This window comes from Mauremys mutica, chromosome 6 (assembly GCF_020497125.1).
Source record: "Mauremys mutica isolate MM-2020 ecotype Southern chromosome 6, ASM2049712v1, whole genome shotgun sequence".
In the NCBI taxonomy this organism is placed as follows: domain Eukaryota; kingdom Metazoa; phylum Chordata; order Testudines; family Geoemydidae; genus Mauremys; species Mauremys mutica.
The window spans coordinates 123,857,202-123,883,202 of NC_059077.1; the positions used below are offsets into that span (position 1 = coordinate 123,857,202).

The window sequence follows — 26,001 nt, forward strand, 5'->3', positions numbered from 1 at the left end:
CAAACACTCCTTACAGCAGCCAGCGGTCGCACACTATTTGTATTCACGTTGTTCATGTTCACGCACTGTTCTCTGAGCAATTGCTCCTGCTCCTTTCAAGTCAATGGGGGTGTTGTCATACACCCCCACCAGAAGTAGGATCCAGTCCCAAATGTCAAACAAGAGGTAGAAAAACATTTCCCCTTTCAGCGCCCCTTCAGCTGCAAGGAGCTTGACAGAACCATACAGTGACCTGCAGGGCTGGAATTCGGAATCTAACCACTCGGTACCACTGTCATCTGCCTGTCTCACAGAAGCCATGTCATCGGGTTTAAACAAACGGCCGTCAAGGTCATTAGGCCAAAGAACTGACCTACCATGACAGTGGACCCAGCTGGAAGGTCTTGTGTTTTGGCCTGATAAGCATGTAACTGATCTGTGTTCCAGCTCTACATTTAACAGAACGCTGATGGCATGACTTTGCCCGATACTCACAACAAAAGACCCCAACGCACGCGCACTGGGATGCGTGATGGGGAAAGAGAGCGATGCCTTGAACATTGAGCTATAATGGTATTTGTTAAAACAAAGCAGGGGACTGGAACTCTTAGGAACCTCAGGAAGCCTCTGCTAGAATGGAGACGATAAACAACAAGTATAAAATGCCAGCTCCCTTGGTTCATGGATCTTGCTTCAAAACACACCACTCACTTTTCAAGGGACATCTGATTGCAAACCAGTATCCAAAGGCCAGCCTTCGGCAGGGCTGTGCAGCTCCCTTTACAGTCTCCAGGCCTCATTCTGATCTTACTCAGACCAGCGTAATCAAGAGTAACTCCCATCAAGTCAGCACCGCCATTAGAGTGATCGGAGTCCTGCCCAATCATCTCCAGCATTTTCAGGCCCTGGGGAGAATGCAGTGGGGTGGGCCAGAGAATACTTTACACTTCTGTTCAGTGGGGGATATTTGTCTAGCTTTACTGGGGAGACAGTAGTAACAGCTGGCTTGGACTTGTTCTAGAGGGCCCGATTCACCACTGCGCCACTCCAGTTTTCCCTCGGTGTATCTCCTGTGGGGAAGGTGCCAATGGTCTGACTCGGAGTCCACCCGATCAATGGAGTTATGCTAGCATGTAAGTGCAGTAATGCAGCAGCAAACCAGGCCCCTGATATTTATTTTATACGTTAGACCTGATTCTCTTCTTGCTTACACGGGTGTAAACCAGGAGTTACTCCACTGAAGCCAAGGATTTATAACAAAGGTGGGAGATCATTGCTCCTTCGGGTAAGTCAGCACGCACTGCATGTTATCAAGTGATCGGCTGCTAGGGCAACATTTGCTCTTCCACAAATGTAAGCACACCATGCAATTCAAAAAGAGCCCAATCCTGCCGGATGCTTCACTTCAGCCCCCAATTCCTACGGCACTCGATGGGATTGAGGGTGCTCCCAGGATGAGTCCTTGGTTTGTGACTGCTTTCTACAAGGTATACCTCATGCCAACACCAAGACAGCAGTTGCCCTGGTACTTACAGGCATTTGCTGTTACATAGCAAGTTAAATGTGTCGGGAACCCTCTCTCCAGGTTATGCACATGTAATAGTCGGCAGTGAAGAAGAGTGAGCAGATGGAAAGCAGTGGTTAATCATGCTCTGCTTCAGTTCACGGCACTGTGTGACATGATTACAGGGCGCGCATATCAGTGGTGTAGCCAGGTGGAGGGAACGGGGGAGCAATTTAAAAAAAAAAAAAAAGGCGCCACCCACTGCGGCGCTTTTACTCACCCGGCAGCGCTCTGGGTCTTTGGCAGCGGGCCCTTCCCTTGCTCCAGGTTTCTTCGACGGCACTGAAAGTCCCGCTGCCAGAGACCCAGAGGGTCTGGGAGGCAGGAGCTGTGGGGGGCACTTTTGGGGGCCCCCGAGTGGCCCAGGGGATTAGTGGGAGATGGGGAGCAGCCTGCTCTGCTTCCAGAGCCGGCTCCAGGCACCAGCCAAGCAAGCTCGTGCTTGGGGCGGCAGATTCTAAGGGGCGGCTTCCGCCCATTCCTAGGGCGGCACAGCTGCCCTATTTATTTATTTTGGCTTTGCCTCCGGGTCCGGCCGCCCTGCACCCTGGGGTTTATTTATTTTTTTTTGGCTTGGGGTGGCAAAAAAGTCAGAGCCGGCCCTGTCCGCTTCCCGCGCCCCAGCCCCAGCCGTGTCGCTCAGGGGAGGGAGCTTGGGGGAAGGGATCCCCCCCTGCACTCACCGGCAGCGGCAGAAGCGGAGCAGCCCAGCCCCAGCCAGCTCTACTCCGCCAGTTCCCAGCCGCAGCACTCCGCTTCCCGCCGCTGGTGAGTGCAGGGGAGGGGGGCCTTTCCCCAGCCCTCCCCCCCGCCCCCAAAGCAACACGGCTGGGGGAGGGGCAGGGGCAAGGGAAGCAGAATGGGCTGGGGCCGTGTCGCTCCGCTTCCCGCCGCCGGTGAGTGCAGGGGAGCGTCCTTTCCCCAACCTCTCCACACTCACCGGCAGTGGGAAGCGGAGCGACGCGGCTGGGAGAGTGGAGCGGGCTGGGGCCGGGCTGCTTCGCTTCTCACCGCTGCTGGTGAGTGGCGGGGGGGGGAGGGACCTTTCCCAATACCCCCGCCCCAGCGACATGGCTGGGGACCGGGCAAGGGAAGCGGAGCAGGCTGGGGCCACGTTGCTCCGCTTCCCGCCACAGGTGAGTGCGGGGGGTGCGGTGTCCTTTCCCCAACCTCCCCGCACTCACCGGCGTCAGGAAGCGGAGTGCTGTGGCTGGGAGCTGGTGGAGTGGAGTGGGCTGGGGCCACATTGCACCACTTCCAGCGCTGCTGCCGGTGAGTGCCCGTGCCCCGGCCCCGGCCCCAGCCCCAGCCGCCTTCCTGGGCTCTGCCGTGCCCGGCGGCTTCACCCCCTTCCCGGCCACCACACTCATGATCCTGCCCCTACCTGCGGCTCCCGAACCGAACCCTGCCCTGCCCTGCTCCCCGTGCAGCTCCGGCCCTGCACTGACCTCGCCCTGCTCTCGCCGCCGGCCACTAGGATTTAAAATCCAAGCCGCCTGCCACGAAGCACCATGGGAACGCCCCCTCCCGCCCGGTTTAAAGGGACAGGCATGCCCACTGCACCGCGAGCTGACAGCTGCGAGCAAAGAGGTGCTTCCAAGGTCTCACCCCACAACGTCGTCCCCGCGCGAGTGTAAAAATTAAAAAGGCACCACTTTTGGGGAATGTGCTCAGTGGGGTAGCAGCTGCTCCCCCTGCTTCCCCCCCTAGCTACGCTACTGGCTCATATGTCACATACTGTACTTAAAAATCCCCTGTTCTCAACTCAGATGGGCCAGATCCTCAACTGACGTAAACTCGTGCAACTCCAGTGAAGTCAGTGGAACTCTGCTGATTTACACCAGTGGAGGAACTGACCCAGTTGTGTTTAGTTCATTATTCAGTTCCCATTTCATGTACACACAGTTTCAGACAATGCTAAAACCTACCTTCTCGAATCCTGCTGTAGCATTGCACTGGCAGGGAACTACCATGCAAGAGAACTTGTCTCAAGGAATGACCACGTAGTGCTATGCATACAGCTCAGGACTGAAGTGCCAGTCACATCCCCAAAATAAACACTTTAGGTAAGGACAAAGTTATCTGAGAAATTTAAGGTATGTCTACACTGCAATTAACGCCCCCTGGCTGGCCCATGCCAGCTGGCTCGGGGTCAGGCTAAAGGGCTGTTTACTTGCAGTGTAGACTCAGGTGCTCTGGGACACTCCTACCTCACAGGTCCTAGACCCCAAGCTCCAGCACGAGTCAGAATGTCTACACCACAACTGAACAGTCCCTTGGCCTGAGTCAGCTGACATGGGCCAGCCACAGGGGTTTCACTGCAGTGCAGACATACCCACAGTGATGGCATACTGACCCGGATCAGATCCATTTCCTGGCTGCTTTCCATGAACGTCCAAATCTTCGGGCTTATCTCCTCCCACATCCCTCCTAGGTCCCGGAACACGCCCAGCTCCTGGAAAGTCTTGTTCACCTGCCAGCAAAGGGGAAGGATTATTCCAAAATTTCAGCATTGCAGGTCGGAGCAGCAACAGGCCAGGTGGGCAGAGTGCAAATCTAGGCACTGCGCTGCCCAAGTTTTACTGGTAACGTGGGAGCTACAGCAAGGAGAAAAATCACATGTGTTTGAAAATAAAAATATCACAAGCCAGTACATTTGTGTGTCCAGGATCTCAATGCCTTTGTAGGCCACTTTAAAGGGCTGAATTATGTCTGTCTCTTTCATGAGTGTGCACAGGGAGCAGCGTACAAAAAGCCTCCCCCCCCCACCACTTTTCATGTCAGAGTTATTCAGCAAAGCACTAGGACTGCTGCTTCCCAGTGCTCCCAGAAGTGAGTGTCTCCCCAAAGGAGGTGGGAAGGAGACGCAGCCAGGGTATCCGCCAGCCACCCCTCCTGTCTTCCAGCCCCCTTTTCTCTGTGAGGCTTCAGCAGAGAACATAGATAGGCTGTGCACTCCAGGACAATCACCTTTATACTTGAGGGGTGTTCCCTGAGCCGATTACACCAGCAGTAGGGCCAAATTAAACCATCTCCGTTCCATAGCCTACCTCAGTCATGACCCGCCTCGTGACCGGGGTGTCAGGAGTGTACAGGATCTTCCCAATGAGCAAAGGCTTCAGAGCCCTCCAAATAATTCGGGAAAGCGGACTGGACTCAAGACTCTTCAGCAGCTCATTGCAGTAGGGTGCTAAACAGGAAGAGAACATGCATGAGCTAAGCTAGAGACACTGTATCGAACAGCTCAAAGGCACTTACTCATGGGCAAGCGTGTCACACACGTGTGCATTTTAAAAACAGAAATATCTGAGCCAAGAGGGTTGGAGTTAAAAAGAAACCACCCTGAGCTGCACAGCTTGACCAGAAACCCAATGCCTCTCACTGGATCTGGAGCTCTGAAAGTCACAAAGCGGCATCTGCACAGCATCCCCCGGGAAAACCAGGCCCCCATGCAAAGCAAGCACTTCTCACTGATTACAAAGCACAGTTCAATCCAAAGAGCACATCAAAGGCCCAATTTTCAAAGGATCAGTAGCCAGATCTGCAGCAGAGCTCAGCACCTCATGTGAACACCCAGGGCAGAGCACTTTGCAAATCCAATCCATGGTAGCACGCCCAAGGCCCAACCCAAAGCCTAGATTAGTCAGTGGGAGCCTTCAGTGGGCTCTGGGTTAGGTCCTTACACTGCCATTATAAAAACATCTCACATCATATGGAACGGTCTCTGCTAGCCTATCACGGAGTATAAGAGCATGTAAATACACACACGCCTTGAGTCATTATCTGGCTATCCTGTCACCCTGTGGGACAGTCAAGAGGAAGTGGAGGCCTCTAACGATTCACACACTCGTAACATGAATAGGCACGTTGCCCAGGACAGGGTCTCACTTACTTGTAGAATTATCATAGAAATTAGCTGCATCCTCCTCGGTGCTGTTGCCTCCAAACAGGGCTTTGTAGTTGTTGTCCTCATACCAGTTGAGAGATTTGATTTTCAACCCTCCCCCCTCCGGATGGCCACACACAATCCGTGACACCGCTTGGTAGATCTGAGTAGAGGCGCTTGTGGAGTTCACATTGGTCAGAAACATCACCTCCTGCCTCATGTCACTCCAGCTCTTCATGCTCACCAGCTGCAATGCACGGGGACAAAGTGCTTGCTTATTTCACTTGCATGAAACAGGTATTTTGATATCAAAGCATGTGTCTCCACAAACACCTGATCTAATTTAATAAACCAGCTACGTGAACCAGACCTTGGAAAAGCAAAAGGGCATGATCAGCGGGGGGAACCCTGCACTCAGGAAATGTCCCATGTATGCGGGGGGGGGGAAGGGGGCTGGCTTCTGTTGTGCCAGCTCCTTTATTCTGCATTTTTCAATGACATCACAGAGAAAATCCTTAGCCCCTGCCCTCCCGTGAATTCCACTCCTTCTCATGGCTGCCCCCATTCCCATTCCAGCAGGGTCCCCCCACTCAGGCAACAGAATGGGGGTGGAGGGGAGTGAGCCAGAAGGAGAGGCAGGGAAATAATAAACAGTGAGCCAAACTAATCAGATGCAGCTTTGCAACATTCAGAGGCTGAGATACGGGACCCAATTCTCTACTGGTGTAAACTGGCATAGCTTCACTGAAGTCAATGGGCTTGTGCCGATTTACACTGGTAGAGAATCTGGCCCATGAGGTCAGCTATCACTTTCCTCCCACCCTCCCTTTATCAATGGCATTCCCAGAAAATCCTTAGATGGTTATGAGGCAAGTCCAGCTTTAGCTAAACTTCAGGGTCACAACAGGGATCTTCACTGCCTCCGCAGCCATTAAAACCAGCCACACATTACAAGGCACCTCCTTTGGCATCTTCCTTAACACAAGGTGCAGGGGCATTAACACTACAGATTGGCTAGGAAGAGGCTAGCCTCCACCAGAAACAATCTCCGTCACTCTGACATTAGCATCCGTGTCCACTCACTTACAAAGTGATGCGAATAAAAACACCACAGGACAGGCCTACGACACTACAGTAACATACTGTGCTTCAAGAGGGAAGGCCAGATACCCAGAGTGTGTAAAATGACACGTCTCCACTGATGTCTATTTATACCAGCTCACAATCCAGCCTGTAATGCTTCGGACCATTATTTTCAGAGCTGCAGTCCCCATTGACTTCAACTGGAGCTGGGCACAATGGACACCTTTGGAAAATATCAGGTCACCTTAACCAGAGGTGTCGCTATATTTGCCACCTATCGTAACAACAACGACACACGTTAGTATTGGAGAGCTGCACTGCTTCACTAGCAGTGTGTAGAAGGGCTTTCTGAAACCTCTCAGTAAGAAACTAAATTACACAGTAGCGAGACGTGTTGTTCCCAGAATACGAGAGACACAAGGTGGGTGAGATAATATCTTTTACTGGACCAGCATCTGCTGGTCCAAGAGACGAGCTTTTGAGTTACACAGAGGAGACTGATGAAGAGCTCTGTGTAGCTCGAAGGCTCATCTCTTTCACCAACAGACATTGGTCCAATAAAAGATATTGCCTCACCCGCCTTGTCTCTGTAACAGCTAAAAGGCACTACAGTATTGCTACCAAAATGCCCCCTACCCCCACCCCCAGACCTATAAACCTGCAGCTGCTCTCATGTTGTGCATTGCTAGCCAGTATGCTACCCTGGTACCTACATGGTCAGGTCAGTTTGAAATCTGAACCAATAAGCTCCAGAGTCCAAGTCAGACAAGTACCCAAATGGGGCAGAAGCGCTGAACAAAGTAATCAAGGCCTTTCTGTACAGTGACTGGCCTTTTAAGGCAATGGTTCTATCTGATCATCTTCTTCCCTTCTTCCCTGCCCCTTCTCTCAATCTATACTGCACACCCACTGCTTCACAAAGCTTTGATACAAACACAAAGGCCAGAACCGGTGAAACCCGGAGATCCTGAAGAGCCCAGGCACCTGCAAGGAAAGAAGGTTCACCCCAGGAACCCCAGGACAGCCTGGGGAGCTGGGCTCTCATGACAGCTAATCAGCCTCTCCCTCTCCACTGGACCCACAGTTCCTTCCTGAGCTCCAAGGGATCCTCTGGGCCCTGAGTGGGGCATTTCTAGGCTTGGAAGAATCAGATTTGTATCGGTAAATATCGATTTCTCTGTATTCACGCAAACCGACAAAAATATTTCCACTGTTAATAATCAAAATTTACAGACAAAGTAGGGAAAATGCTGCTTAAAAACTTCTTAGACTCAAAATCCAGTGATTTAGACTCTTGAACTGGACTTGTTACAAATGGACTAGTAAATGAAGAGTAAACAGGTATGGTTTGTTTATTAAAGGATATCATGTATATTTTGACATGTGATGTTGACAATCTGTGAATCATAGAATCACAGAGTATCAGGGATGGAAGGGACCTCAGGAGGTATCTAGTCCAACCCCCTGCTCAAAGCAGGACCAAACCCAACTAAATCATCCCAGCCAGGGCTTTGTCAAGCCTGACCTTAAAAACCTCTAAGGAAGGAGATTCCACCACCTCCCTAGGTAACCCATTCCAGTGCTTCACCACCCTACTAGTGAAATAGTTTTTCCTAATATCCAACCTAAATCTCCCCCACTGCAACTTGAGACCATTACTCCTTGTTCTGTCATCTGGTACCACTGAGAACAGTCTAGATCCATCCTCTTTGGAACCCCCTTTCAGGTAGTTGAAAGCAGCTATCAAATCCCCCCTCATTCTTCTCTTCTGCAGAATGAACAAGCCCAGTTCCCTCAGCCTCTCCTCTGAGGTCATGTGCTCCAGCCCCCTAATCATTTTTGTTGCCCTCCGCTGGACTCTTTCCAATTTTTCCACATCCTGCTTGTAGCGTGGGGCCCAAAACTGGACACAGTACTCCAGATGAGGCCTCACCAGTGCCAAATAGAGGGGAATGATCATGTCCCTCCATCTGCTGGCAATACCCCTACTTATACAGCCTAAAATGCCGTTAGCCTTCTTGGCAACAAGGGCACATTGTTGACTCATATCCAGCTTCTCGTCCACTGTAACCCCTAGGTCCTTTTCTGCAGAACTGCTGTCTAGCCACTCGGTCCCTAGTCTGTAGCAGTGCATGGGATTCTTCCGTCCTAAGTGCAGGACTCTGCACTTGTCCTTATTGAACCTCATCAGGTTCTGTGTTAACAGTTTAACCTTTAGATTTTTGAATCACAACATCTACTGTTGTTGGAGAATTGTCTGGCCCTTACCCCCCAATTTCCCACAGTTGTGAACATTTAAATTGATAAAAATCTAAAAAAATGCTTTAAAAACATTGATATTATCCATCCAAGTAATAAAGAAATAAAAATCCAATTCTGCCAAGCCTAAGTATAACACAGAGGCACATGGGAATGGCTGCACAGGGGTTTCCAAGAGCAGGAGGGGAAGGAAATATGCCCCCGAGCTGTTGCAATTCTGTGACCCACTCTTCCACGACTTCTCTTGGCGTTTGCTCCTGTCAATTAGCATAAGTGGAATGGACGCATCCTGCCCAGAGTCAGCACCCAGAATACCAGGCATGTTCTAGCTAGACATGACACTGGTGTCTTTCTTATCCCATATATCTGTAATATAACACACAACAGCCATCCCTTTATGAGAGTCACACAAGAATGCTAAGGAAGATTTTAACATTACAGATACTTCCTGGGCCATGGTCCATCACTTTATTTCCATGGACAGTCACACAAAGTCAATCAGAGTGTAGCTGGCCTGCTAGTTTTGATGTACTGTGCCACTTGATTTTGACAAAGTCAAAAATGACAAAGCCCTGGACCAGAGCAAACCAAAGTCACCCCAGAGGTTACACCACTGAAGTTGGTGGAGTTATGCTGGGGATGAGCTTGGCCCATTGAGTTTATTCCCAGAATTGTGGATGTTTTATACATGTTCTAATGACATGGCAAAAATTCGGTTGATGCTGATCAAGAGCCACTCCCATGTCACACACAAGAAGTCTGTTTATTTTTAGAAAAATATACACCTCACATCGATATGATGGGAGACAGATGAGACAAGCAAAGCCTTGGGGTTTATTACATATTTGCCTAATGTTAATGCCTCAGGCATATTTTAAATTTCTCCACTGCCCGTTTGTTGTCTTGGTCTGCATCCCACTCCACCACATCTGGTGTCATTGTGCTCAACACAGCTTGGGGGAAGCAGACACCACGTAATACAATGGAAACAGGAGCACCGCCAGCTTTTTTGGTGCCCTAGGTGGCAGAAGGTCCCGCCCCCGAAATACCGATGACGACCGGGGCGGCCAAAGATCCAGCCGCTGCGGTTGCCGCCCCCCAAACGTTAGCACCCTAGGTGACCACCTAGGTTGCCCAGTGGGTTGCGCCGGCCCTGAATGGAAATAACCTTAGGTATACATCAGTAATTTTACGTTTCAAAATTGCTAACTTTAATTTTGCTCTGGTTGACTCTTAAAAATAAGAATTGGACATATATGGCCAAGATTCTCAAAAGAGACTTGTGATTTTCAGTGCCCAACTCAAAGGCCTCATCTACACTGGAAAATTCACCCATTCCACTAAGCTAAAGCAGTATGATCCTCTCCCCCCCACACCCCTAATGTGGACACAGGTATATCCATATAAAGGTGCTTTATACCTGTATAGCTGTTCTCATATGCAGAGGAGAATAACTATATACCAGTATAACTGTATTCGCAATAGGGCTTTTACCGGTATAACTATATTGGTTAAAAAACAAAATCACTCCCCTAACTGACAGTTATACCTGTTCAACTTCCAACCTTCGGCTAAGAGTTAGGCCAGGCCTAAACTACAAAATTTACCAGCTCCACTACCATATGTTGAGTCAAGGGTGTAATGAGGTGAGATCTGTGACTGATAGAAGTCTCTAGTGTAGATGCAGCTATACTTGCAAAACTGTGCTTTTTCCATTATAGCTTGTTTTGCTCTGGGTGGCTGGAATAAGCTATACTGACAAAAGCACAGCTTTGCCTGCATGAGTTATGTCCACACTAGGAGCTCTTTGCCAACGTAGCATAATGGTGTAGCTATAGCGGTAAAGCCCAGTGTAGACCTGACCTTAGAGAAGGGCCTGATTTTCTGAAAGTTCTGGGCACCCATTGTAGGGTGACCAGAGAGCAGATGTGAAAAATCGGGACGGGTGGGGGGTAATACGAGCCTATATAAGAAAAAGACCCCAAAATTGGGACTCTCTCTGTAAAATCGGGACATCTGGTCACCCTAACCCATTGTCTGAAATCAGACCGCTTTGGCTGGACACCCAAAGACCACTAGTCACTTCTGACTATCTTGGCCATACACATACACAGGGGTATTTGGAGCTAGCAGTCTGGGATGACTCACTGATCGGTAAAGAGAGAGATTAGAGGGATAAAAAAGAGACAGACTAGATTCGGCCAAGCAGTAATGCCGGCAGTTTGAGTCTCATTTACTCTACTCTTATAGCTCCTGGTAGTTTGAATTTCCTTCCTACATGTCTCCTGTCTCTTATTTCGGACAAAACCGCAGTGGGCAAAGTACAGAACACTCGAGAGCGAAACAACTCCCCCCACTGGCCTGGGGACGTACTGAAAACAAACCCTGATGGTCACAAACCCTGCATCTCAATACGCCGCTGCCCAAGCAGAGTAATCAATAGGCCTCTGGTTAAGCACTGGAGATGCCTGAAGGCACAACAGGTAACAAGCTGGCTGCCGTGCATCACCTATCATTAAGATTTCAGATGCATATGGCTAGCTGACCGCTCCACTGCATTCAACATTGAAGGCTACATTACGATAGCAGTAAGGGATGGTTCTAATCTCACGAAAGCCGCAATGCATATCCCACATCGCAGAGCAGGATCTCGTTGAAAAGCTTTTACTGAAAGCAACACAAGCAGGGAGATGTGGCTTTCTGCAGCTCATTCTCAGTTCTTTCATTCGCACTGAGAGAAACAAGCCGTCACTCCACTGAAGGTAATGTGTGCAAAATGAACCATTGCATCTGTGCAAAATGAACCACAATCAGCTAAAGTGGGAAATGGGAGAGAGGGGGGATGAACATGTGTTTAAGAGCTGGACTGAAAACTCAAATGGCAAGTCTCAGCCTGATGTAAGTGGTTTTATAATGCAGAAAACAGGCTTCATAAGGGGGAACATGACTGAGAAGAAACCCGACATAGGGGCTAGGGCACCGGACTGAGGCTTCAGTTCCCAGCCCTGTCACTGATCTTCTGGGTGACCTTGGGCAAGTCACTTCACCTCTGTGCCTCAGTTTCCCCTCCTACCTTATATGTCTGTTTAGACTGCAAGCTTTTTGTGACAAGAACGGTCTCTTACTACCTGTATATAAAATACCTGATCTCAGATGGGGCTATAGGGTATGTTTAACACTGCACCACATCTGTGGCTGGCCCACGTCCACTGACATGGGCTTGGGGGCTATAAAATTGTGGTGTAGATGTCCAGGTTCAGGCTGGAGCCTGGGTTTTGGGACACAACAAGTTGGGAGGGATCCAGAGCCTCGGCTCCAAACAGCTACACCATAATTTTATAGCCCCACAGTGTGAGCCCCACAAGCTCGGGTCAGCTGACACGGGACAGCTGCAAGTGTTTAACTGCAGTGTAGACATGCCCTTAGTTGCTATCATAATACAAATAAATAATAATTCAATCTAACAGACCCTGCCACTAAAAAACAAAAATCATTTGTGCGAGCAGCTTTGTTCAGTCTTTAGGACTGTGCAAAGCACTTTAGAAATTTAAAACAGTAGCCATGTGAGGAGTTATGTCGATTTATAAGTGCTGAGGATCTGGCCCAGGCATATTTTTCAGAATACTGGGCTCGTTCTCCACTGCAGCCTGGGAGCCTCTCACCAACAGGTTCAGGCTAGGAAAGATTCAGCATGTAGGCTGAATTGGAAACTTGTCCAAAGACCGCGATTGGGATGTTCAGAGCCAGTGATCTAGTTCAGTCCCTTTCCTAATTAAAACCCTTTGCCAGAAAGACTAGGGGATGTGGTGCAAATAATCGTTTTCTCCTTTCCCCAACACCTGCTGCTAGATCAACAAGGGAATGAATCCTCCTTCCCCAGTTGTCACACAGCAGTCAGCACCCCAAAGACTGAAATGTAACTTTCAGTCAAGCAGTCTGGGCGGCTAATGCGACAGGCCAGGCGCTGCAGAGAAAAGGCTGCCTTTGTTTGCACTGGAATAGGGGGAAAGAAAGGTACGCCTACCCAGGAGAGCTGTCAAGCAACAGGCACGTTACTCAGGGAGTTTTCAGCCACATCAGCAAAGAGAACATCACATGGTTTCAATTATTTTTACCCCCAGGCAAAAAAAATAAAAAGAGGCCTGATTGCTGTAACAGGAAACAGCTGTAACCAGCCCCCGAAGCCAGGCTCTTAGGAGAACCTCTTCTGCTAACGGCTACAGCTTTGCCTTGATTCCAAACGGAATGTTTTTGTTCATCTCATCAGAAATGGGAACTGCTGCAGGTCCTAGGATTCAGCAGGGAACATGTCCAAGGAAGAGCTGGTGGGCATGTGCCAGCTTCTAACGCCCTCCCCTCTATGGAAACCGAGTGCTCAGTAACCTGCGGTGACCTCGGCTTTCGCAGGCTCTAAGAGGTTACTCCAGTTCATGGCTGTAGGGCTCTCTTTCCCCGATGAAGAATAATGGGGAGGAGGGGGATGGTATTGTTTAGCTTAAATGGCGACTTCTCCAAGAGAGAAAACACGTTAGAATAACAGCCCGTCACAGTCAGCACAATCTGAGCTAAATGTCACTTCTTATTGCTATTTATATTCTCAGAGGGCCAGCAGCCCCAGTTCTGGAGCAGGGCCCCACTGTGCTGTGCTGTACAAACACAAAACAAAGGCAGTCCCTGCTCCAAGGAGCTAGCTCTAAAAATATAGCTGGGGGCTGGTCCAGCACTAAGCACTTAGGTGTGATTTTTCACCATTTCACCTACAAAAATGTTTTTTCTCATCCATATGATTGTCATTTACACATGCAAATTGGTCACATTATTATTTGTATTTATATTCGGATAGTGCCTGGAGGGCCCCCTAGCAGGATCAGGTTCCCACTATGCTAGATGCTTCACAAATATAGATGAGACAAGCAACAAATACATAACTGTCCAAAAGTCCAGAGCTAGTAAATTACAACAATCAACCTACCTTCCCCCTCTCATAACTCCTTGTCACTCCCTGAGACCAGCTGCTGAAACCAACCACTGCTCACATCCGTGAGCAAAACTCATTACACCGGCTCGCGCCCACGGGCCCCATCCAGGGCCCAGCAAGCATTCTGTTTATTTTGCCAGTGAAATGATTGTTCCTGCCTTGGAAAAGCTGGCTCTGAAAAGCAAATGTAGGGCACAGTGCATATCACAGATATTTCAGAGTCCTTCCTTCAGGTCCCTCAGAAGACCAAATCTGTAGCTGCACGGCTCAAAGGACTCCCACTGACTTCCCTCAGAGTTCTGGGCACAAAGGTGCTACAAAGTAGGGCCTTTCTTTATTAAAGGGAAAAATGCTGTAAGGCAGGTGCAGGTTACTGAGCAGCTTTGTGCTTTGGGGAAGTCAATTTCAGGCTAGAAACAGTGATGGCAAAGAGAAGTTCTCCCTCCCGATGCAGGAAGGAGCAGCTTACCTCTTGAACGAGCTTCCCAAGACTCTCCACCAAGGTTTCCAGGGCTCCTGACAGATCATGTAAGGAGGAATTGGAGGTGATTCCTTTCTGTAACAGGAAAGTGAAATAGAAACTTGGGATCACAAAAAGAAACCAACAGGGAAACGCAAACTCTCAGGAACATTCAGATTCCGAGCAGGGTTTAGTGGACAGGGACTCAGGAGACCCGAGTCAATTCCCAGCTCAGCCACAGACTCCCTCTGTGCAACCTGGGGTGAGCTTCTTAATCTGCCCCATGTCTCAGCTCTTCATCCATCAAGGGTGGGTAATGCTTCCCTTCCTCACAGGACTGGGGTGAGGATAACACTGTGATAGTGAAGAATCCCATGCTTCAGTGAAGGGTATGTGTGGGTAGGACTTGAGTTAGGGGCAACACTCAAGCTAACTTTTCTGTGAAGACAAGCCCTGAGTAAGAGATACAGGAGCTGGTCATGTGCTTTTGACATTTTTCCCATGAAGGATGAGAATGGACAATTCACAGGCTGAATCGTGAGATTTAAAAAAATAATTTCTGCACAATATGCAATAAAATGTCAGTATTTTTTCAAGGGACACAACGTTCGCGTATATGTCGCCTCGCCCTGCCACATGATACTTCAGTGGTCGCTTCTGGCAAGTAAATATGGCATCTGAGTCATATTTACTTTGCAATGGGAAACAATATTTGTCATAAACACTATTTCAACCAGGAAGTGGTAGACAAATCACGCATTTGGAATTTCTGTTATTATTTCCTAACAGGAACCTTGCCCTATTGTTTAAGGGAAGGGTGATCTCATGTGGCTTCATCCCAACACACTAAAAAGGACACCAAGCCAGAGGTTCAAAAGACGCTTGTATTTATATTAAAGAAAACCTTCTTTTCATAGGCAACTTCGCTCGCTGTGTTCAAGTAATTGGAATGTCTGTATTATTCAGTGTTCTGTTTGGGCCAGAGCAATGACAAAATGCCACCCATGTCATTAAGAGAGACCAACACAATTGCTTTTTGTAGCCCTCACAGCTCTAGGGTGACCAGATGTCCTGATTTTATAGGGACAGTCCCGATTTTTGGGTCTTTTTCTTATATAGGCTCCTATTACCCCCAACCCCCATCCCGATTTTTCACATTTGCTGTCTGGTCACCCTACACAGCTCCCTCATGGCCTCGTGCAACATGTGAATCACAGCACAGCTATAGCTCACTGCCAAACCTGGAGACGTTTTCTGGGATGCCCCAGCACTGCAGAGTTAAAACCCATTATGTAACACACACACACACACACAAACTGCCTCTCCATGCTGAATATTAGAACTGGAAAGATCTACACAGAGCAAAGTTCTTCCCTACGTGGGAAGGCCCCATTTTAACTTGTGTGGTTTACTGTCTCGTGGGGAAAACCCGCTCACAGAGATTGTGTCTCATTCTGTCAAGCGAAGGAGGGTTGGTCCCACATTTAAAAGGCAGGGGTATCCCTCCAGCATTGATCTCAGGGGATTAACTGAGGGCAAGGGCACTAGATTCCCCCTCCCCCGCCCTGGCTGCCTGCAGTCCCTGATTGGCATCGCTCCTCTTTACTGAATCAGCAGCAGTATCAACACTAGAGAACAGTTTGAAGGAAACAGAAAATAAAATCCATGGAAGTTTGGGTGAAATGGCCCCTCCACCCCCGTTTTTGAGCCAGCCCTGCCTAAAGCACTGCAGACTCTCTGCATACTGTGGGCACTATTCAAATACCGAATTAACAACAGCTACCCTGCAGGGCAGGCTCAGCGCAGAGTGTCTAATACTGCACGTGGCAGATCTCATCCGTCATCCCAAAGAGCCTATAAAATGGGAAAGGCTTACATAGATCTCTACTGAATCTGCAGTTCAGCGATTGGTACTGCATTATGCCCAGGTGTGTTGCTTGGACAATGAACATCCACTCAACAATGGCTTTTTGCCAGCCATAATTTTGGGCTTTTTGATGATCCCTCCCAGAGTCCCTTCTGCAGTCCTGTCTAAACTGATTTGCCTGTCTAAGTGCTTATATAAGCCAAAGTATAACTAAGCGCATTTAGAAGCAGCAAAGAATCCTGTGGCACCTTATAGACTAACAGACGTCTGTTAGTCTATAAGGTGCCACAGGATTCTTTGCTGCTTCTACAGAACCAGACTAACACGGCTACCCCTCTGATACTTAAGCGCATTTAATTTATCCTCTGTGAGGTTAGGAAACACCACAGTCGCCATTTTATAGGTGTGGAGCTGAGGTACAGAGACATTCGGGACATGTCTACACTACATCCGGGAGCAAGCCTCAGCTGGGGCTTGCAGACTCTCACTCGCGGGGCTCACGTTGGTGCTCTAAAAAATAGCTCTATAGATGGTGCTTTGATGTTGCGGCTTGGGCTGGAGCTTGGGCTCTCAAGCCCATCCCCGGCCCCAGGCTTCAGAGCATGTGCCTAGCCCGAGCCACAATGTCTACACTGCTATTTTTAGGACCTGGGCTCACTCCCAGATGCAGCACAGACATGCCCAGAATCAAGGTCACACAGCAGGGCAGTGACAAAGATGGCAACCTGGATCTCAGTCCAGGGTTTTAACCACAACTGCCTCCCTCTATTCCTGTGGCAAAGGTTCTCTGTCCCCAGGCTTGGACAATTATTTGGGAAGTTCTCTATATGGAAAAATTTGCGAATATGAAGTATGGAAAATGAGCACCGTTTTTCTATCTGGCTTTCTTCTTCTTAATTGCGCCGAAATCTCACCAGCCAATTCATTGCACTTTGTATCACACTGATTTACTTTGTAACATTAATTCTTCTCTTTTATGTAGAGCTGAACACACTCTCCAATGCAGAAAGACCAATGTATCACTTGAGCCCTTAATGCGGTGCTTAAATGGGAGCTTGAGTTTTTCACGAAGTCCCTGAGGTGAAATTTACCCTAAATAGAGCTGCAAACTCATGGACCCTTTTCCTTCTTCTTCCTCTTCTTCTTCAGGGGTCTCAGAAAAGAAAATTATGAAAACTTGTAGTCAATTGAGCCACGTCTGTTTACGCCAGTTGAAAACATGGCCCAGAGTTTGTTATACTTGCATTACAGCTAGAGAGAGCTTTGAGTTACTAAAATGCCATTAAACAAAGACCTCCAGGGCATTTTTAAAAATGTAATTTATTTGGCCAATGAGCTTTTCAACACGGGTTTATGAGCTTTGTATAAGAAACAGAACAGAACTCATTTCCAAGATTTCACCCTTAGGAAAATGCTGCTTTTATTGATACACTGCAAGTGAACAGACTCCTTTGTTCAAGAGTAGCAGAATGTTACCTCCTTTTCCCAGGATGTTATTATAGGTCAAGTATCAGAGAGGTAGCCGTGTTAGTCTGGTTCTGTAAAAGCAGCAAAGAATCCTGTGGCACCTTATAGACTAACAGACGTTTTGCAGCATGAGCTTTCGTGGGTGAATACCCACTTCGTCGGATGCAAGAGTGGAAATTTCCAGGGGCAGGTAAATATAAGCAAGCAAGAAGCAAGCTAGAGATAACGAGGTTAGATCAATCAGGGAGGATGAGGCCCTGTTCTAGCAGTTGAGGTGTAAAAACCAAGGGAGGAGAAACTGGTTCTGTAGTTGGCAAGCCATTCACAGTCTTTGTTTAGTCCTAAACTGATGGTGTCAAATTTGCAAATGAACTGAAGCTCAGCAGTTTCTCTTAGAAGTCTGGTCCTAAAGTTTTTTTTGCTGGAGGATGGCCACCTTAAGATCTGCTATTGTGTGGCCAGCTTTCCTCTAAAGTCGAGATCAGAAGCAGGCTTCTCAATACTGCACCCAATATCTATATTGTTCTTGCCCAGTGGCAGGAACATAATGATGTATGGCCGCTCTTTTACTGATCAAAAAAAGACGGTTACTCACCTGTAGTAACTGTTGTTCTTCGAGATGTGTTGCTCCTATCCATTCCAGTTAGGTGTGCGCGCCGCGCGTGCACGGCATCTCGGAACTTTTTTACCCTAGCAACCCCGGCGGGCCGGCTAGCGCCCCCTGGAGTGGCGCCGCTATGGCGCCCATTATATACCTCAGCCGGCCCGTCCGCTCCTCAGTTCCTTCTTGCCGGCTACTCCGACAGTGGGGAAGGAGGGCGGGTCTGGAATGGATAGGAGCAACACATCTCGAAGAACAACAGTTACTACAGGTGAGTAACCGTCTTTTCTTCTTCGAGTGATTGCTCCTATGCATTCCAGTTAGGTGATTCCCAAGCCTTACCTAGGCGGTGGGGTCGGAGTGAGACGTGGCGGAGTATAATACCGCGGAGCCGAAGGCTGCGTCGTCTCGAGACTGTTGCACCAACGCATAATGGGAGGCGAAGGTGTGAACCGAAGACCAGGTGGCCGCTCGACAGATGTCCTGGATCGGAACATTGGCCAGGAAGGCAACAGATGAGGCATGTGCCCCCGTCGAGTGTGCAGTGACGCGGCCTGGTGGTACGCAAGCCAGCTTGTAGCAGGTCCTGATACATGCAGTGACCCAGGAGGAGATCCGTTGGGAGGATATCGGCTCTCCCTTCATGCGGTCGGCCACCGCTACAAAGAGCTGGGGTGAACGCCGGAAGGGCTTCGTCCGCTTGATGTAGAAAGTGAGCGCTCTGCGGACATCGAGGGTATGCAGCTGCTGTTCCCGAGGCGAGGCATGCGGCTTTGGGAAGAACACCAGGAGGAATATCTCCTGGTTGAGATGGAAAGCTGACGCTACCTTCGGGAGGAAGGCCGGATGAGGGCGAAGCTGCACCTTGTCCCCATTGAAGACCGTGTATGGTGGGTTGACCGTTAGAGCGCGAAGCTCAGAGACTCGTCTCGCTGATGTAATGGCGACGAGGAAGGCCGTCTTCCAAGAGAGGTAGAGCAGGGAGCACGTGGCTAAGGGCTCGAATGGAGGACCCATCAGTTTGGCCAAGATGAGATTCAAATCCCAGGTCGGTGCCGGGCGCCGCACCGGTGGGTACAAGCGGTCCAAGCCTTTGAGGAAGCGGGAAACCATCTGGTTCGAGAAGATGGACCGACCTTCCACGGAGGGAAGGAAGGCTGATACCGCTGCCAGATGAACCCTCAAGGAGGAGACCGCCAGACCTTGCTCCTTAAGGTGCCAGAGGTAGTCCAGGATGGTAGGGACCGGGACCAGGAATGGATTAAGACCTCGATGATCACACCAGAGTGCAAACCTTTTCCACTTCGCTAGGTAAGTGGAGCGAGTGGAAGGCTTTCTGCTCTCAAGCAGGACTTGCTGAACTGCTGCAGAGCAGCCCCTCTCTGCGTGGGTCAACCACTCAGGTACCAAGCTGTAAGATGGAGGGACTGCAGGTTCGGATGGCGGAGTCTGCCGAAGTCCTGGGAGATGAGATCCGGCCACAACGGAAGGGGGATGGGTTCCCGAACGGAGAGCTCGAGCAGCCGGGTGTACCAATGTTGCCTCGGCCAGGCCGGCGCGATTAGAATGACGTGGGCTCTGTCCCTCCGAAGCTTCAGGAGCACTCGGTGCACGAGCGGGAACGGAGGGAAGGCGTAGAGGAGGCGATCCGTCCAGGGATACAGGAAGGCGTCCGACAGGGAGCCCGGCGAGCGACCCTGGAACGAGCAAAACAGGTGGCACTTCCTGTTCTCTTTGGGGGCGAATAGGTCTACTTGGGGAAACCCCCACCTCCGGAAGATTGTGTGGACGACATCTGGACGGAGGGACCACTCGTGGGAGAGGAACGACCTGCTGAGATGGTCGGCCAGCGTGTTCTGCACTCCTGGAAGAAAGGATGCTTCCAGGTGAATTGAGTGGGTCACGCAGAAGTCCCACAGGAGCATCGCCTCCTTGCACAGGGGGGAGGAGCGGGCTCCGCCCTGCTTGTTCACGTAGAACATCGCGGTGGTGTTGTCCGTGAACACTGTCGCACAACGGCCTTGCAGGTGGGTGCAGAAGGTGCGACAGGCCAGGCGAATGGCGCGTAGCTCACGAACATTGATGTGCAGGGCGAGCTCCTGGGCCGACCACTGGCCCTGCGTGTGGAGATCGCCCAGGTGTGCCCCCCAACCGAGTGCTGAGGCGTCCGTGGTCAGAGTGACGGACGGGCGAGGAGGGCGGAACGGAACTCCGGCACACACGACCTCTGGGTTGAGCCACCAGTTGAGGGACTCGAGGGTCGTCCTGGTGACCGTGACCACCATGTCGATGGGGTCTCGATGTGATCGATATACCGACGCGAGCCACGACTGGAACGGACGAAGGTGGAGCCGCGCATACTCGGTGACATACGTGCACGAAGCCATGTGGCCCAGGAGGCGGAGGCAAGAGCGCACCGTCGTGGTAGGGAAGGCGGCGAGGTCCCGGATAATGGAGACCATCGTCTGGTGCCGAGCGCGAGGGAGGCAGGCTCTGGCCACTGTGGAGTCGAGGACCGCTCCGATGAACTCCACCCGCTGTGTCGGAATCAAAGTGGACTTCTCGGCAATGGGTGGAGGCTCCTTAGTCGCTGCGCCGGCCACAGCCTCATCAGGCGAGGACGAGGAGGACAACCCCTGGATGACCGCCTCCGAAGAGGGGTCCGCCACCTGCTCGTCGGGGGGTGCGGGCTGCGCGTGGCCCTGGGACTCCGACGTTATAGCGTCCGCCGCCGGTGGCGAAGGGGCCGGTCGGGATATCGTCGCCTCTGGAACCCTGCGCTCGGTCGCGGGAGGCCTTGGCGGAAAAGGCACCCCCTGAGCCTCATACTGGGCCCATGGAACCCAGAAGCCCCACGGTTGCGCCCCTTGAGGATGGCCTTGTGGGGTAGGTGGCAGGAGTCCGTAACCTTCCGTGCCGGAAGCGACTGACACTGGTCGAGATGGCCATGGCGGTGCCGAGGCGCTCGCAGAGTGCGCTGCCGAATGGGGCAGTCCGTCCCCGGATGGTAAGGAAGAGCGATGTTGCTCCATGCGGTACCGGGAAGGCGACCGGGAGTGACGTCCGTCACGGTGCCGGGAGCTCGACCGGTGCCGGGAGCTCGACCGAGACTGAGACCTCCGGTGCCGTGAACGCCCGCGCGAGTCACGGTGCCGGGAGCGGTGCCGGGACGGCGATCTCCTACGGTGCCGATGCGATGGCGACCTGGACCTCGTGCGGCGTCGGGAGTACGACCGGTACCGCGATGACGAGCGGTACCGGGACTGCGACCGACGTTTCGACAGCGATCGGTGCCACGAAGGGGAGCGGTGCCGAGACCGCGAGCGACGGGACGGAGACCTGCCGCTGGACCGGGACCGGGACCGGGTGCGTCGTCCATGTCGCCTGTCCAGGGACGGTGGCCGGGTCATTCTAGCCGGCTTCCCCGTCGACACGACAGCCCGCACCGGCGGTGCCGGGGGCCGGAGGCCTGGTGCCTCTATGAGCTTGATTAGCTCTCGCGCGGAGGCGAATGTCTCCGGCGTTGATGGCAGCCGGGGCTCAACCTCGGACGGCACCGGGGAGCGTGGCGGCGCCGGACTCGACGGGCCTTGCGGCGCCGGAGTCAAGGGTCCGGTGCACGGCTTGTGCACGGGCAGCGCGGGGCCCGCCAGGAGCGCAGCCGCTTTAGCTGAGTCCTCCGCGTGAGCCTGAGCCAGTGCCTTCGCCAGCCTCTGCTTCTTCGCGGGCGAAAGCGAGCGGTGCCGAGACTTCTTAACCACTTTCTGCGTCGGCGGTGCCGCGGAGGTGGGGCGGCTCGGTGCCGCCGGTGCGCTCTGCACCGAGGCAGTTCGCGGTGCCGGCGCGGATGGTGCCGGTGGCTGAAGCGACGCCTCCATCAAAATCTGTTTCAAGCGGATATCCCGCTCTTTTCGGGTCCGCGGTTTAAAAGTCGAACAGATCGAACACTTGTCTGTTCTGTGCCCTTCGCCCAGGCAACGGAGACAGGCGTCGTGCGGGTCTCCGATGGGCATAGGCCTCTGACACGCCGCGCAGGGCTTAAAGCCCGGTGCCTTGGGCATGAGCCCGCACCGGGTGAGGTAAAAGGGGAAAACCCCCCCCTTTTACCTTATCTATTTACACTAACTATCTAACTAAGTAACTTGCAAACTAACTACCACACTAACTATATACAAATCAGAAGCGAAAGCTAGGGTCGTGGAGAACGAAGAGCACTCCACAGTTCCAACTGGCCGTCACGGGCGGTAAGAAGGAACTGAGGAGCGGACGGGCCGGCTGAGGTATATAATGGGCGCCATAGCGGCGCCACTCCAGGGGGCGCTAGCCGGCCCGCCGGGGTTGCTAGGGTAAAAAAGTTCCGAGATGCCGTGCACGCGCGGCGCGCACACCTAACTGGAATGCATAGGAGCAATCACTCGAAGAAGAACATAGGCTTAGATATGGCCAGTGTTTTTGTTTCTGCTGGGCTAAAGAATTCAGACTTTACTAAGGGTATGTCTACTTGTTGGCAATGTTCTCACTTTTATCTTTTTTACCATCTTCGCTGCAAGAATATTCGTGAGCTTGTCATTACAGAAAGCAAATTCTATAACCGAGGATGGTGGAAAATGAGGAAGTTGGGCCTGTACTGAACGAGTTTGGCTAGAACCAGAATTCATTTAACGTGGAAGAAAACCTACAGGCCAACATTTCCAATGGGTAGCCTCCTTTTTTAGGGCCCAGTTTATTCTCAAGTAATTTGCTCCCGTATTATGCATCTGCAATTGGATTGTGGGTGCAAATCTCAGTACTTGTACCCTCACCTACCTGACTGAGTGTAAACTGGGCAGTTAGAGGCACGTACTCAGACTGGCATCTGAAAATCTTTGGGCTCAAAGTGAGTGTGTATGGAGATTTGGGAAGTGTAAACTGCCCAGGTAGAGAGATGCTGGGCTGCAGCCATGTGAATGTTTACACCCGTGCAGAGGGCCAGTAAAAGGCCTATAAACCACTTCAGTCCCATTCAAGCCCACAAAATGCAAATTTCACTTATTATGAACACTCTAACTAACTGAAGATAACCTCACCTCAACCTCTCCTGTCCCCAGCCCGCTCTGAAATGCTTTCCTTCCCAGAGCCCTTTTCAAATAGTTCATTTCGCTATAGGAACAATTTTTATGCTCTCTTTCCTTTGTCTGCTGTTACTTCATCTCTATGTATTCATTATTATGTCATTCTCGGTAATATCCTCCCTAGATAAGGACAAAATGCACATGGAAGACATGTGCAAAACAGAACATGAATTACAGTAAAGTCTGGACTGAAAGGTAATCTGATTCCAGTGCTTAATAGTCAACCCCTTTGATTGGGAAAACTCCAAGCAATTGATGCTTGACTGTCTGTCCTATGAGGCATATCAAAACTGGATACCCACAGAGCAAGAGTGCTGAATTCCTCTAGGCAGACAGTAGAGTATTTGTTTTATTGGACAACAAAGTGGGTTCCATAGGCTCTTTCTTCTCTGTGGGGCTGTTTTCAGTATCAACTTAATCAAGTTCTTAATCAAGTGTATGCTACCAGACACTGTAGGTACACAAAGAGTCGCCTGGGTTCCAAAATAAACAAGCATGTCTGTTGCAAATATCTTCACCAAGCACCTTAATTTTACTTAAATAATTGCAAACTGCATGGAGCTAAAGTATTTAGGTACTGATCCAAAGTCTATTAAAGTCAGTGGAAAGATTCCCCTCCACTTCAGTGGTCTTTGGATCTGGACCTAAAATCTCACATGCGTGCGCATGTTTAACACATGCTACTCAAAGAGTTTAGGTTGCCATTAGCTACAAGCTTCCTCATGTTGCAAATATATGAAAACTCTAATGCTAAATAGGTTTCTGTCAGACATCTGTGGGTTCATTCCAGCTGAGATGCAACATCTGATCAAAATACAGGAACAATGAATGGCCCTTTGTTACCATACAACATAAATATTTTTCTCCTGACAAATCAATGCAGAGACGCATGTTCACAGGCAATGTCCTCATTTAACATTTAATCAACAGAAAGCAGCAGTATGGCAGGAGAAAACAATATGATTAACTTGGGGGACTCAGAACCCTTTTCCATTTTCCTTATTGGCATTAAACAGTCTATTCCAAAAAATAAAGGCTTGTGTATTCTTGAACATCCCATCCCCATATTTCCCGAAAGCTTGTACAACCAAGCATTATATCATGCCCTGCATAAAGCACTAATTCCCAGCACTGATGCTCCCCCTTACGAATCACTGTATAGCCAGTGCACTCACCAGTACAGGCTTCAAAAGGTCTATATTAGCACGAAAGGCTTGCTCAGCTGCGTGGAGTTTTTCCTTAGGCATGGTGCAAAGGAAAGCTTCGCTGACCACCGCGACTATCGGGCTGTGGATTGTAACAAATTCAGACAGCTCTGACGCATTGCACAGATCTCTCAGCTCCATTCTATAGCCAGACAGGATGACCTGGGAACAGTTGTGAAACAATACAAAATGCCATCAATAAATCATTCTTGGCACTAAGTCAGAAATGAGCATTTAGCTATATCATAATTCATAATATTCAAAGTTAGAAGGGAGAGGGTATTTCTCCCTAAGGATTTCATGGTTCTTAGCCATGCATTACTCTGATTATGACAAAAGTATGTGGCCCCACTGAGTTCCGAAATAGGAGGGTCCTATGGCTGAGATATCTCCAGCACTCCATGCAGATCCATATAATAGTACATTCCCTACTCTACACCAACCTCAATATATATTTGTCTGGGACCTGAGCCCCTCTAACAAGTTAAGGTTTGTGGTCAAAACTAAGAAATGTGGCAAAAGCAAAGTCTAAACTTCTGAGATATATCATCTGTAAGGCACATTCTCTAGCCTACAATCAGTTGCAATCAGATTTCTCTTGCCTCACACGCAGGTGTGCAAGACCAGGAATTGAGAGCACACGAATCCTGCCATTTGTGCTCCTTGGCCTGATCCAAAGCCCACCAAAGTTAATGGAAAGACTCCCACAGACTTTAATGGGCTTTGCATCAAGACCTCTGAGCACAAAGAGAGAGAGAGGGTGTGTGTGTGTGTGTGTGTGTGTGTGTGTGTGTGTGTGTGTGTGTGTGTGTGTGTGTGTGTGTGTGTGTGTGTGTGTGTGAGAGAGAGAGAGAGAGAGAGAGAGAGAGAGAGAGAGAGATCATAGCTTTACCTGCAGCACAAGACACCCCCAATGGCCTATCCTCACCAGTTGGCAAAGGTCATGAGATGGGAGGAGGTTGGTTCCTTCCTCTCTCTTCCTCACATGCTCACAAAGGACCGGCCACAGCCTGGCGCTTGTAATTTTGCAATGTTTGGAACTGATCCTGAGCTACTGAAGTCAATGGGAACATTGCCACTGACTTCAATGGACATAAGACCAGATCCCTATCTCCTGTCCACAAACACCTCATACTTTAAGTTAAGGATTCCCGTTTAATATCTGTAAAGGAAATGAATGAAAACCTCTGATCAATCATCTAATACCTGGGTCTCTCATGGGACTGATCTCCAAATCCCTTTAACAGGTCATTATGGCACTGGAGTCCTTTGAATGTGCAAAGGTAAATGCTTAATACAGGTGATAAACAAGAGAAGCTTTGGAATGTCATGGTTTACTTTGTGAAATAGTTGCAGGGCAACCAGATTTACACAACTAACAACAGTGTTTCTCTCCATTTCTGCTTCTCTTGGTTTGCAACCGCTGGTATGCCTGGACTGGACGTCAGTCTGAATCAAAGGTGATCACGAGGAGTCGGTCAGACGGAAACCCCCGCTCCGAGCACCCTCTTGCAGCAGGCTGTGGCAGAAGCAATGCTTGT

General features: G+C 50.2%; 1 protein-coding gene across 1 annotated transcript in view; it reads right to left on the reverse strand.

Annotated features, from left to right (window-relative positions):
• Positions 1–26,001, reverse strand: part of LOC123372271 (phospholipid-transporting ATPase ABCA1) — a 156,097-nt gene that overhangs the window by 49,208 nt on the left and 80,888 nt on the right. Inside the window, exons 7-11 of the mRNA XM_045020273.1 lie at positions 24,431–24,622; positions 14,219–14,305; positions 5,436–5,676; positions 4,594–4,733; positions 3,900–4,016 (exon numbers count right to left, since the gene is read on the reverse strand). Coding sequence (XP_044876208.1) covers positions 3,900–4,016; positions 4,594–4,733; positions 5,436–5,676; positions 14,219–14,305; positions 24,431–24,622 — 777 coding nt within the window. The remainder of the gene's footprint in view (positions 1–3,899; positions 4,017–4,593; positions 4,734–5,435; positions 5,677–14,218; positions 14,306–24,430; positions 24,623–26,001) is intronic.